At 42.3% G+C, this 14,515-nt stretch overlaps 1 protein-coding gene across 2 annotated transcripts in view; it reads left to right on the top strand.

Moving 5' to 3' along the window:
* plxna1b (plexin A1b) overlaps positions 1 to 14,515 on the top strand; it is a 164,269-nt gene that overhangs the window by 20,137 nt on the left and 129,617 nt on the right. For both annotated transcript variants that reach the window (XM_089010316.1, XM_089010315.1), the window contains exon 2: positions 7,269 to 8,700. In XM_089010316.1, the coding sequence (XP_088866442.1) occupies positions 7,519 to 8,700 (1,182 nt within the window). In that variant the 5' untranslated portion in view covers positions 7,269 to 7,518. The remainder of the gene's footprint in view (positions 1 to 7,268; positions 8,701 to 14,515) is intronic.

The following is a 14,515-nucleotide window of genomic DNA, read 5'->3' as shown; positions in this document are numbered from 1 at the left end:
GACACAACCAACGACTAAAGAGGTTTGACTTGAATGGTAAAAATGACGCTAGACATTCCAGATAGGCGCAGTTTGAGATTTTGAGCGCCACCAAAATGTTTCTTGTTTTTTGGGTACTGTTTCAGTTAGCTTATTCGAGGCTCGACTTTTGTCTGTGCTACTACCGCATGAATCATATCAGGCTTTCATAGCCCTGACCTACATTTCACTCACCTTCTTCACACACTGACACAGACACACACATTCCACACAGACAGAGGCTTTTTGACATGGGGAGAAAGACCCAGTCGAGAGATTAAAGCGTAAACTACTAATCTGACGGTGCGCATATGTTTTGTGTGGTGATGAAACGGGGGCCGAGATTTATATTTGTGTGAAGAATCGAGACACATGGTCGCTGAAACATATTCCATACCTTTCTTTCTTTTCACGCTGGGTTGCAAGAGAAGGGGAAGGTTTTTTTTTTAACTGGCAGTATGAGGATTGTGGGAGGTGGCACAAATGTTATATCTTATGACCTTAAATTTTGGGAGTTGGACCAATTGCGGCTCACCCATTTTCTGAAAATGAGGCAGTAGTTATTGTTAGAGTTGCCAAATGGCCACCCCCCTGAGACTTACAAAAAGTTAAGTTCTGCTTTAATTTATTTTCTATGAAAAGAAAATGAATCCAAATATCATGTCTTGACTCGTAGGACCACATGGAACTCATTATAGTGAAGAAATGTTTGAAGTTGACCCTCCCTTCAGCAAAATAAGGAGGAAGAGCCTTCACTCGTCTCACAACTTGATTCAATTAAGATTATTATGTCAATGAAATTGTACTTGGTCCTCTATCGCCATTTTTTCCATCAATAACAATAACTCAGGTACACTGTCAGCTTCCTTTTCATCCTAAACTGAAAATTTGACCGTGACATTAAATCATAGCAGAAATAATTTCTGTAGGCCTAGCCGGTTTGTAGTGTCAACCATTTTCAAAGCTGTGGTTTCGTCATAAAGAGAAGACATTAATATTCCTGTCAAGTGGCTAGTCCACAAAATCTTGTGCCACCGCTCGAGTACTTTCCGTAAGTGGATGGAATACAGTTGGGAATCCTTCACTATAAAGACTCCCGTAACCCGAGTTGTTAGTGTTCCTGACATAGCGGTATTTAATTTTTGTGTGACAGGTTTTACTCACTCGTCGCTTTCTAGCTTGTGCATAAAATCCAAAAGATATTGAAAAATCTGCTTTTTAGAAACTCTGGAGTGTTCTTAACTTTGAGCTGACTACTTTGCTTGTGTCATTTTATGCTGTCATTTATATGATAAATGTTTTCATTTGGATGATACCAAGAGCTATAAACCTCCGGATGAGACTCTTGACCGCAAGTGTAGACAGACACACCACAAGATTTTTTTTTATGTGTTGTGCATGCAACACGTAATGATGTTCTAATCGATTATTGTCGGCTACAGGACCGATGCAAAACTGCTCATGTCCGCATGCTACCGTGTTGACGACGTGATTAATTTCAGCACCCCTAACGCTAACTCATCATTCAGTGAAATGACCCATGAGTCGCTCCGTTACCACCCGTTATTACAGAGTACTTTTCAAAATAGTTTACGATGGGCTCATGCCCAAATACTGGTTGTTTAAATGTGCTGGAATTTCTGTCCATTTCATGTACATTTAAGGTAATATCATGTTTTGTTTAGGCTTCTTAAGGACTGTGAGTCTGAGCAGAAGGAGAAATCCGGAGGAATGTGTGTGGCACGACTGAAAGAGGATATATGAGGATAACAGAATTCAATGAAGTGAAGTCCAGAGGGGATAGAAGTCCATATAAAGATGGAGATGAAAACAGCCTGTCTGCTTGCCATGTGTTGTTGTAACCACAACACTCCTATGCCTGGGAGATAATCAACTTTGTGTTCACCAGCCAAATCAGTCATTGGCCTATCCAAACAAGCAGTTAAGAAACACCAGGATGGATGAATTTTATTGCATTGTATGTGAAATATGTAAACGCTTTGACATACGCACGCATACACACTTATCACAGATTATCTTTCACATCTTGTCTTCCTCGGTGGATATGTCGGAGGTGATGAATTCCGCATCGAGGTGTGCCCAAAACACATTCCCTCTGCATTCCTGTTCAAGGCCGACTAAGGGTCAGCGGTCATATTAACAGAGCCAACACAAGTGTGTTAAATGTTCGTGTGTGGCCGTTTTAGTCCGACTCCTGGCACGGACGGGCTGGCGGCAAGGACAACGGTGTGTTGTTTCAATGTCTACAATGTGCTGAAATGGGAATGTTTGTTTTTTTCGAGGAATGAGAGCAAGAGGAATTTATATGATGTAGTGCCCACAGTCAAACTGTTCTTTGGATTACAGCTGTCACTTGCCGCACGCACACAAACAAGAAGCAACCATCTGAATACTTCTTGCTACTTGAGCCTGTATGTCCATACGAAAAACAGAGTGGCGCTAGTATAATGGCGCGCAGTCTGGATCATAAAAAAAAGACCAAAACACAAGTCATTAGTACGAACTTGTCTTTTAGTCCCTGGACCAGTCCCGCTGTTGATTTCTTTGTTAATGTGGATAGATTATCTGATCATTGCACTGTTTGCATTCTCCCCTACTGCTACATGCTAGCATAAAAATATAATACCGCTGGTTTTATACCTTTTGCGTTTAGTTTTCTTAAACTAAACTCCCCACTTATTCTTTTAATACCTGTAATATAACCTATTTTTATTGGCCCATTTCTACGAGTACACCATGCGAGCTAGGCAGCGGGCTATTCTTAAGCGGCGAAATGAAATTTTCAACGACTGCCGCAATTCACACAAGCACCTTTGCAAATGTTGTTTATTTTGTGTTATTCCAACTACGATAAAATAGAAACAGCAACCTTTTGCCGTTGTTAATACACTTGTTGCAGTCGTTCATCTTGGATCAAAAATTGAATAAAAATTGCACAATGACAGATGGGCCTGGATGATTTTTTTTGTGTATTCTAGTGATCCTTTGCAATTATGTTGACATTGTATGATAATCCCACACCGTCAGAGTAATAGCTTTGTTGCTGTTTTCAGATATTAGTTGATTGCACGAATCCCAGCTTGCTCCGAGCCCTCGTTGTTTGAAACCGACTTTTCTTTAGAGGCCATATGTTGTGCTGAACCACACTGCACATACAGTAAAGTCTCGTTATATCGATATTCAAGGGAGTCCGAAAAAATATCGATATAACCGGGACTATCGATATATCCGACCCTGTTTGCATGTAATTTTCTCCGTGCGTGCATAGAAATAGTATCGATATAACCGGGACTATCGATATATCCGATATCGATATAACGAGACTTTACTGTATTTAAATTAGTCTATGGTTGGGTAGGATTTGAATAAAACAACCCATAAAACAACTTGCGTTTTATTCATATTTTTATTTATTCTTATGCAATTGTTTGTCTGTCTAGGGATTGCTCCCCCTCTCTCATCCGCTCATCAGTGTTTTGGGGGATGGTAATCCATTCCTTCCATAGGCAGATAGTGACTGCTAGATTAGGCAGACCCTCAGAGAGGATTATGGCTCAGGACTTGGCCCCCCTACTATTTTACCTCCTCTCTAACCATGAAAACCCCATCACCCCAGCTCCATCCCTGCTCCCTGCAGTCTTCTCTTCCTGTTCTATCCTCCTCTCCTGGGTAAATCTTCAGTCTCTGGAGTGTGTTGGTTGCTAAGATTAAAATAGAGACCTGTATATATTTTTTTTTCGGGGAGGGGGTCGTGGATCCATATATGCGTTTAGCATGCACTTGTTCCTGAACAGATACCGACACCTGCAATGATATACACGCTCACAAACACACAAACAAGCAAACTTGCTGGGGCTGTGCAAGGCTTGGAGTGTGTCCAATGCGTGTCTTTTAAATCATTTACAGTCGCCTTTCCAAATATGCAATGGGTGGGATGCATAATTTGCGTGAGATGTTGTGTGTGTGTTTGGAATTTGCATTCACTTTTCGAAGCTCTTCTTTTAAATAACTGCAAAATTGTGGACCGATATTTTCACAATTAAATGCTTCTATTTGAGTGTCTGCAAGCACACTTAGATTGACAGGTTTCAGTTCTTATGTTGTCATGAATTTATTGTCATCTATGCACAATGCAGTCCATTTTTTCTTCTTAAGATTGGATACTGGGGAGCAATCAAAAAATATACAGACAAGAAACCGTTTGAGAATCCCTGATTTAGACCAATACCAATTTCTGGATCATACGGCTCTGATCTTATTCGCCAAGTCTCCTGAATCGTTGGCACTTAATGTTCTTCTATGCTAGATGTGATCCACATGCTATGATGCAGTCTAGAGGGCAAATAATTTGTCTGAGTGAACCTTCCTCTTCCTTTCTCGTCAACCCTCCAGCGCAACCTTCTCCACCTCTTTCTTCCCCTCCAGTTGTGAATGCTGTAATTGATATGCCACTGGCAATAAATCAACACTGCACCAGGGGTGAGCAACAACCATTATCTGAGTGGACAGGTTTGAGGAAACGGGAAAGAGGGAATGATGACCTCGGCTCTACTCGCAAGAGGCTTTGGAGCTTCATCACTTGACCTAAAACACTACCTTCGCCTCAATGTTGGATTTTCACGGCTGTCAAGCTAAACAAAATTATCTAAGGTCAAGGCGATGACCCTTCAAGCTTTTCCCGTTTTTTTTTCTCCCTCCCCTCATTACTATTCCCAGTCGGTCGTGATGTACTGAGATTCTCTGTGCCTGCAAAGGGCATCCCAATCTCAAATCCAATCGGCTTGACCCTTCATCGCCAGTTCACTGTCATGCTTTTTTCCCCCTGATGTGATAACATCCTCAGTTCCTTTGACGCGGCGGCTGAACATTCCAAAGTTGCACTCCTACCTTGAAATGATTGACATGTTGTTCCCTGGATGGTACCAGATGTGGCTTATAGTCTCTCCCGCCACCCTTTCACGCTCTTTTCTCATGAAGTAAAGAGTTGACCAAAACCAGTCATAACAAAAATGTATTTATTTTAATTTGTTCTTTGCGTTTCTTCATTCTTCGCGATGCTTTTAAAATGATGGAGCAGCTGTCCTTTTTACACCACCGCATTCGGATGACTGGAAAGACCTTTCATGTAGCTGGTTCTGGGGTTTATGTCCAAGAGGAGACAATGTGGGCTAGGGCATTGATTATTTGGTAATTCCATTGAGGATCATGCTTGTGCACGCGTTGTCTTCAAGTGCGTCATCCTTGGTCTCAAACTCAAGTGCATGTGAAGAGCTAATTAAAATGCAGGAGCTGCCTTTTGTTTAGCTCCTGCTGGCCCTCACGAATAAATCACCCACTCTTTTCATTTTGGCCTGCGTCTTGTGCATCACCTGCTTCCCTTTTGCCGCCTTCCAGTTTTTCTTCATCTTTTCAAAGGGTAATTTTGAGATGTACTGATATGTAACCATGGTTGAACTTGTTTTTGTTTGTTTTTAGGCTTTAGTTATAACTGTCATTGATGTCTTATTCTTTACTGGGCGAAAAACGCTCGCCGTTTTAGAAGCCTTCTTTACATTTGTCGCCTTGCAAATATTGAATTCTTGAATCTGGCTAACTCTGTCTCAGCTCAGCTGTGGTTTGCTATTCTACGAAGAAAACCAATACTTGTGGTTACCCCAACCCATACGTCACTTTTTTAAAGATATTGCTCAAAGGGAATGCTAGCTAAATGGATGTGTAGCCCAGCGAATGTTGTCGCGCCGTATTATTTTAAATACTGCATTACTAAAAGGTATTTATATGCACCATCTGTTTTCGGTGACGGCCGTTGTAGGAGCCTATCCATCCAGTTCCGCTGCATTAAGTACGAATGGATGCCACGCCAGCTGTGAGGAAATTCAACCAGGTGGACCGCACAGCCATTATTAGCCGTTTAGTTTGGCATCCCGTCATTTTAGACCGTTTTGATCCAAGTGAAATTCTCCTTCCCATCTTTTCTTTTCTCCATGATATGGGTACTTTCATATTCTGTTTCTGTGCTCCTACAGTCAATAAACTGGCTGCGTTTAAGTACACGCATAGAAGTCGTGACTCATTTTCAATGCACTATGTGCTATTGTCTTCATAATGAGCATATTTCCTGAAGCTTGTAAAAGCCAGGTGGATATGCTCTTCCAACACACTCCCGAGCTGCATAAGATAAGAAATGTCCATTTGAAATCACATGTTTATTCCTCTGAGCTTGGTTAGCTGACATCCTGACCTTCTCCTTGATTGATTGACGGATGGCCTTGCTCTCAAGTATGCCATCACCCTTGGAGCAGGAGGCGCAAACTCCATTTGATCATCCCTTATGTCATGGCTTCTGCCTTCCCCTTCATCTTACCTTCCCGACGTTCATAATGAATCTCATCTTTTCCGATTTGAAGTGGTCGTAAAACACTGTTTGTGTCGACACTTTGATTGTCAAGGTGGAAATTGAAGCACGGCTTCCCCGGGGCTCTGGTGTTCGGTTTAGCATAATCAGCATTTACAGAGTATCTCTGCAGCATTGGTCTGTTGAAGGAGAAGGGCCCACACAGAGTCTAAATATCGTAGTTTCAATGTGTTTGATGATGTTTCGCATGCTACACCAGTTCGGATAGTTGACAACTGGCTCTTCAGTATGCGGTGTTATGTCAGGGTAAATGTGTAAGTCGAGGTCCGCTCCAAAATAAATCCATAAATAGTCTGTGCAGAGGGAAGAAAAAAATTGAAGGTTTTTAGGTGTGCCTTATAGTGCAGAAAATACGGTAATCCAAAAAACTCGATTGTGTTGCCAACATTTGAATATTGCCCCATTGCATACCTTGACAGGGATCGTAGCTATGAATTGTTTCCCCATGTAACAATGCACACGGACACACAATTAAACATTTGCCTCCTGTGATTGAAGTTATAAAATATTACAGATTTCAATGTTGTGTCCACTACTCATTCCGGAAAGTCTGATATCATATGTACAAAGCCTTCAATAATTGGCTTATGTGGCCCCCGCTATCTTCCCTCATAATTAAATGCCAACACACATTTGCCTTCCAGACTTGATTTGATATCATTAATTCATCACGGTGGCAAATGTCAACCCCCACCCCACACCCCATTTTGTCCGTTTAATTTGTGAGCCGTTAAGGCCCCTCCACGCTTGATGCATAATCAATAGAAAATGTTCCTCAGTCACTGACACAGTTTTTTTTCTGTCTGCTTTTTAGGGTTCGCAGCACGTTCCTCCGGTGGATGATGTTCCTGATGATGGTGTGTGACGCCTTGAACAGGACGGAGGATCAATAGAAGTGTTTGTTTCTCACTTCATCTTCCTCTGTCTTCTTTACATACTTCTCATTTGTACCTTGACAGACCAAAAAGACTCAAAATCCTGACTTAAGGAGAACAGTTTGCGCTCCTCCTCCTTTATTTCTCCTTCCCCTCCCCCTCAAAACCCCTCCTCAGGACAGACCAAACATGTGCTCACAAGCTCGATCAACAGTTTGCCCTGTTCTCGGGAACCTGTTTCCTGTGTTTGGGCTTTTACTTATCATGGCCTCATCTTTCTGCGGAGGCCAGCCGCCAACTTTCAAACGATTTGCACCTGCAGACTGGGGGCTTACACATTTGGCCATTCACAACAAAACCGGAGAAGTCTATGTGGGGGCGGTCAACTGGATTTTCAAGTTATCTAGCAACCTGACCAAGCTCCGTAGTCACATGACCGGCCCGGTGGTGGACAATGAAAAGTGTTACCCTCCGCCCAGTGTCCAGTCGTGCCCGCACGACCTGGCTCAGACACCCAACGTGAATAAGCTTCTGCTCATCGACTACGCCCAGAATCGTCTCATCGCCTGCGGCAGTACGTCACAGGGAATCTGCCAATTTCTACGCCTTGATGACCTCTTCAAACTCGGCGAGCCTCACCATCGCAAGGAACACTACCTGTCCAGTGTGGCCGAGTCGGGGACCATGTCAGGAGTCATTATCAGCGCCCCTCATAGTCCAACAAGCAAGCTATTTATTGGCACCCCCATCGACGGCAAGTCTGAGTACTTCCCAACCCTGTCCAGCCGCAAGTTGATGGAAAACGAAGAAAATGCAGACATGTTCAGCTTCGTGTATCAAGATGAGTTTGTCTCCTCTCAGCTCAAGATTCCATCTGATACTTTGTCCAAGTTCCCTGCTTTTGACATCTACTACGTGTACAGCTTCAGCAGCGAACAGTTTGTCTATTATCTGACAATGCAGCTGGATACTCAGCTGACTTCTCCCGACGCCAGCGGCGAGCAATTCTTCACCTCCAAAATCGTACGGCTATGTGTTGATGACCCCAAATTTTACTCCTATGTGGAGTTCCCCATTGGCTGCACAAAAGACGGGGTCGAGTACCGCCTGGTTCAGGATGCTTATTTGGCCCGACCGGGCCGTCAGCTGGCAAATTCTCTAGGGATCTCTGAGAATGAAGACATCCTCTTCACCGTCTTCTCCCAGGGTCAGAAGAATCGGGCTAAACCGCCTAAAGAGTCAGCGCTGTGCCTCTTCACCCTGAGGAGAATAAAGGAGAAGATCAAAGAAAGGATTCAGTCTTGTTACAAGGGCGACGGGAAACTCTCCTTGCCGTGGCTTCTCAACAAGGAACTCGCGTGCATCAACTCTGTAAGTGACTTTGAATGTTTTCTCTCTTTGTTATTCAAAAAACTGCTCAAAGAAGAAAGTACGTTTTTCCCTTTTACATTCAAATGGAAGAAATAAGATTTGACACTGCATCAAAGCTATATTGCAATTCAGATTTCATGCTATGGCTATCCACTTTTTTTTGGGCAGGGGCACTTTAAGATGTTCCTATTATACCCTTGCTCTCTTTTAATATGTTATGTATTTACATTTTCATAGTTTTAAATGTCTTTAAAAACATTCAAAAATATTATTGTTATCATTGACTTCATATGGTTTCAGTCATCATAGGGGCTCCAAGGGAATCATCATCATCATCCATTTCATTTATAAGCGCCTTTCAAAACTAATCAATAGTTATAATGTGGCCTGTGACAAAAATGAATATGACACCCCAGCTATGAAACATGCTTCAGGTGTACTTAAATAGGGTTTGTAATTATCGTGGATTCGTACTTATTGCGGCAAGGGAGGGGTCTGGTAACTAAGACTAAAAATGGAGGGTGAATGACCGTAATGCTAATTGTAGCATATTGTAAAGTAGAGTAGTCTTGATCAGGGCAGTTTCGTCCATGACACAAGTTTCCCTAACCTTTACCCATGTGACTGCTTATTGGACAAAATAATCTGGTGATGAAGCTTCATTTTGCATCGCTGTCTTCCATGTGGTCTTGCAACTGGACTATCTGAAGCTAGCTACTAGCTAGCTGTGTTCATTAACATATTAGCTTTTTTCAAACAACAAGAATGCCTTGCAAGTTACAGGCACGAGCCCTCTGGCAGGCCAACACGTTTCTCAGCTTCAACAATGCCGCCATGTTAGCCCTTATTGAAACAAGTGTGTGCCTGGTGTGGTTTTTTTGCTTGCGTCATCACAACATCCTGTTTCGGCGACGAAAATAATTTGCCTCAAAACCAAAAATGTACATTAGGGACAATTTGGGCCAGCAAAGATGTGCGGTGACTAGATTAACACGAATGAAGCCCCAGCTGCTTCAAACTATTCATATCCTCATTCATCGTCATGTTTTATGTGCATTATTCATTTTTTTCTATATTTCATTTTTTGTAAGGCAGTTGAGGACAGTTTTTGTGCGTCAACCACTTGTTGGGTTCTCCAGCCATTGTACGTTTGGAAGTCGTTGTATTCATCCCCACCAACACGCTCATTTTCACTATACAGTATTTTTATGAAAAGAAAAACGATTGAAAGCTTTTTCCTTTTAATGCAAGGGTCCTTCATTTCTACCGCGAGGCTTTTTTTGCACACTAAACCCATTGGCTGTTGTCTATAAAAGGTGGGTTCTATGTCGTAACCCCTCGCTTCATGATCATTCTTTTGACCGAGTTTAGATGTTTTGTCGGGTAATGTAAGCGATGTGAAGGACCTAGCCGAGGACTATTCACGCTCCTTTCTCCCTCTTTGTTATCACCCCCTCTGTCAAGGAACTATCTTTCCAGTTCAGTGGTTGTCTCGTTCTTTTGGGGTGATTTTTTTATAGCCTGTCGCACAGACAATAGCTTTGATTCTGAGGGAAAAAAAAGATCTCATTTATTTCAGGTGGACTCTTGTCCTTCTGAAAAAGAAACATAAATAGTGTGTCTTTGTCGGATGTATAGAAGAGGAAAGCCAAAAATGCTCAAGCGTGGAATTCGAGAGTTTAGTATGAGGCCTTATTTAAAAACATTTAATGCAGAAGAATATTTGGATGGTCACGCCTTTGTTGTCTTGTCCAGTGAGGCTGGTTAGTCTTAGCTCATATTTTATTCATTTGAGTCCAGTGAATTTTGGTCACACACCGTATCAGAATCTGGCAATTAAAAAAAGAGCATTTGTTGACCCTTGCTTAAGCTTCCATGTTAAATGATAAGAACATTAAACTATTATCCGTATTAATCTTGTCTAATCTCTTTTCATCGAGGTATTGTACATTGAATGTACTTCAATTCACAAGAATCTCATTCTCGTGAGCTTGAAATACTTGATTACATCCCAGCATCTCGTTCCACCTCGAGCCTTTGCTGCTCAGAATAATTTTGGTCATGGTTGAGGTGAATGTTGTCTCAGGATTCGTGAAATGATGATTTAAGATGAGGACAATGGCTAAAGCCGCATGACAGCAGCGAAGCCTGAGGGTCAGCCTCAGGTTAATGACGCCTGCTCCTCTGCCCTCAAGCAGTGACCTCACGTCAGCTGCCCACCACTGACTGGTGACCATAATCACATGTGCTGGACTGAAAGGCCCTTAAATCTGACCTCACATAAATGGCAGATATCATTTTGAACTGAATGTCTAAATGTTGTTTCATGTCGCAAAGCCACTCAGAAGTCAATTATATCTTTAAGCTATAAACACCCCATTGTTAGTTCACTCCCAAAATCATTTCAGTCGAAGAGATTTTAGTCAATAATTCAATCTCCTAAAACAGTATTGATGGTATCTTATGTTCATTTTGTGATGAAGACCAAACTAGCCACCTGCACTAAGAGTTAATAAGCTCGGTCTCGACACGCTGCCAAGCTAGCCAATAGTAAAAAACAAGGTGTGAAGGCCCCCGCCCCTTCTATACTTCAACTATTCTGGCTACTGCGTACTGGCAATTTCCTCACCACTACTTCAGATGCACTTTCAACCTCCGGCCTTAAAAAAATGCCTCGCAGAGAACTACATTTGACTGCGCAGTGTGGGAAAGCTGTTTAGCTTGACCTTGCGCTACAACGGTGCAGAGGGCAGGCCAGGGAGGAGAGATGGAAACCCACACAGCTGTTAGACGCACGGTCATGATTGACGACCCCCCCCCCCCCCCGCCCTTGAGCTCCTTTAGTCCCAGTGTGGTTTTCTCATTTGTGCCGCATCATAATTTCTGACAATCATTAGCATGCTATGTTTATAGGCATAGTGAGATGGTGCTCGCTTCCTGTTTTCCAAAAATCTTTGGTCTTTGCACACACACCAGCTGCATGCCAATCCCGAGCGATCGTCTTCCGTGTTGGAATATACTCGTACTCGTGTGTTTGTATATCTGTTTTTGTCCCTCAGCTGTATTCATTTTTCTTTGCTCCAAAAGTGGATCAATACAAACCATTTCCACTGAGAGAGCACATGTGAAAGCAAGACTGTTGCAAAGTTCGTGTGGGACGAGAAAGGTATCGCGAAAAGGGATGAAAAAAAATCTCGAGTTAAAGTAGAAAAGAAACAAGCCATGTTGTGGGTAGCAAAGAAGAAAGGGGTGCTCCATGTGGGTGTTCTTACAGGGAGACATCTTTAAATAGTCGCAGAACAGACAAACGCTACACACTACACAGCAGAGACGAAAGACAGTTGTAATTGAGATAGCGGCTTTAATTTGTGCAGGTAGGGCAATCTAGACCACTGGAGCCTGGATATAGAACACTCTGGAACAAGGGTGTCAAACTAATTTTTTGCCACACGCAGCATTGTAGTTTACAGTTTCCTCTCGGGGCTGTTATGAATTTGGGAGAGCTATTAAAATGTTTCCTCCCCCCCACATATTACATCTAGAGCGCACAACAAATTAATGAAAAAGTAGTTTTCAATGTTGAAGTAAAAAAAATATGACTGTTATTGTGGCTTACATGGGACAATATGAAATTTTGGTTGGGACTTTAGCAAGCATCATGGAATTTCGAAGCTTTGATTTGTTTTGCGGGCCGAATAAAATGATGTGGTGGGCCAGATTTGGCCCAGAGGCCTTGAATTTGACACCTGTGCTCTAGAATCTGTAGTAATAGCCATCTTTAATCGGTAGGTATGTATGTATGATGCAGGGTGGGGTGGGATGGGGGTGCTGCGGTGTTCATTGGGAGCATCACAGACACCCAAATAACTTAAAATGGTATTTTATTTAACTATTATTCAACTATTTAAAAATGTATTTCAAAAATTGGGCTAATGCCCTAATAACAATTGAATCAAATTAGTATTTCCTTTATGGAATTGGAAAGTTTTTTTTTAACCCTCGATTAGATCTCATCAGTCCACCTTGAGTAAGCAACAAACATTCCTCATCTGGTTCCGGACCAAGCAAAGGAGAATTGACTCTTAGACCTTATTAAATTCATCATGATGAATATCATTTAATGAGTGTAACTTACTTGCGCACCGTGTAATACACAACCCTGTTCTGGTGGAATATATGTAGGCAAAAGTGTTGAAGCAATTTGCCTTGATTAATTGAGCCCGAGCTGATGAGGAGAGTTAATTGGCAGTCTAAATGAGGTGAGCTGGGAGAACACTGATTGTGCAGGTGGCTGTTTATGTTACCGCTGCTATTGGGTCACCTTTCTGGGTAATATTGCGCAATAGGGAATTCCACTCCCACCCAGGCCCCCCCACATACACCTACACACCCGACAGATTTTCCTATCTTTGGGCCCGTACGGGTGTGTGAATGAATGCGAAAGTGCCCCAACAATGCCTCTGGACTCGAGCCTTGTTGTCATTTCGTTCTTCGGGGATCTGTGGAGGGGGGTATTAGAGAAGCTTTTGGAAGAGACATCATGCGGCTCGTGTGCGAGTGCAGCTCTCTTCTTCGTGTTGTTTGACCTTTCGGTTGGTCTCTCTGAGGAGAATTTAGCTCAACAAATCCCCTTCTCTCACTCCGCTTTAATGATACTAATTGTCAATGTAATTGTGTATTGATCTGTGGTGTGTGTTTGTGTGTGTGTGTGTGTGTGTGTGTTGCTAACATCATTATCAAGAGTAATTAGAAAATGTGGGCCATACAATGTGCCTGCAGTGCTGACATTCAATTGTTTTCAAACTACTTAAACCCTTAGTTCTTTTTTTAAGTTTTGCACATGTGAGGGCTTATTTGTCTTTTATACAGTAGTGTCTTGAGATTTTAATCTGTGAACACTCTCCTAACTAAAAAAACTTGGATGTCAAAGATTTTGTCATTGCAATGGATGGAATTGCCATTCATCCATTCTGGCCAACTTCCCAAAAACAACAAGAACAGAAAAAAAAGTCATTGTCCTCTTTGAAATTTGACTCAGCATGATTCCGAATGGATCTTGGTTTTACTCCCTGGTGTGTTCTCCTATGTTTTGACTGCTTTATTCCTGTATAGGATAGTTGTCCACTTTAAGCGCTTTAACAACAGCTAAAGCTGTTGTTAAAGCGCGATATACATAAATGTGTATTGTATTGTCATACCGGATCGGTCGAGGTCCGCCATTGGCACTATTGACCTTCAAGGTGCCTGTGGAAAATGAATACTGTTGGTCAAAGAAGAAGAGGAGGGAGGTGTGCCCGTAGGGAAAAGAGAGTAATGGAACGCAAAGAAGACATGAAGGTAGCTGGTGTGAGAGAAGAGGATGTAAACAGGTTAGATGGAGGACACTGATTCGCTGTAGCGACCCGTGAAGGGAAAAGCCGAAAGGAAAACAATAAGATTGTATTGTATTGCTCTCTCAAACAATTTATTCATTTTCAGAGAGGATAAAGAATATAGGCCTGTAAATTTTATGATCCTGTCTGCCTTATGTGTGCTGCTCCACCGTTTGTTTTGAACCAGCCATTGATTCATTGGCTGCACCAATGCAACTCTCAATGCTAATGTTTCGCTTACCTTTGGGGCTTTCCTATTATGTGGTCACATGAAGCCAACGGTTAGCATTCATGAATCCAGCTGTCATTTCCCAACAAATGTACATGCTTGCTTGTCACTAAATTAGATTCAGCATTTTGCCCTTGGCAGCCAGAAACTCTGTACAAACATAAACGTTTTGTGGCCCAAAATTCGTTGTCAAACAGGCATTGATGTCGGTGGA

This window comes from Hippocampus bargibanti, linkage group LG12 (genome assembly GCF_051943395.1).
Source record: "Hippocampus bargibanti isolate YZ-2025 linkage group LG12, ASM5194339v1, whole genome shotgun sequence".
Lineage (NCBI taxonomy): Eukaryota > Metazoa > Chordata > Actinopteri > Syngnathiformes > Syngnathidae > Hippocampus > Hippocampus bargibanti.
This window is presented reverse-complemented; position numbering and strand designations above follow the sequence as displayed.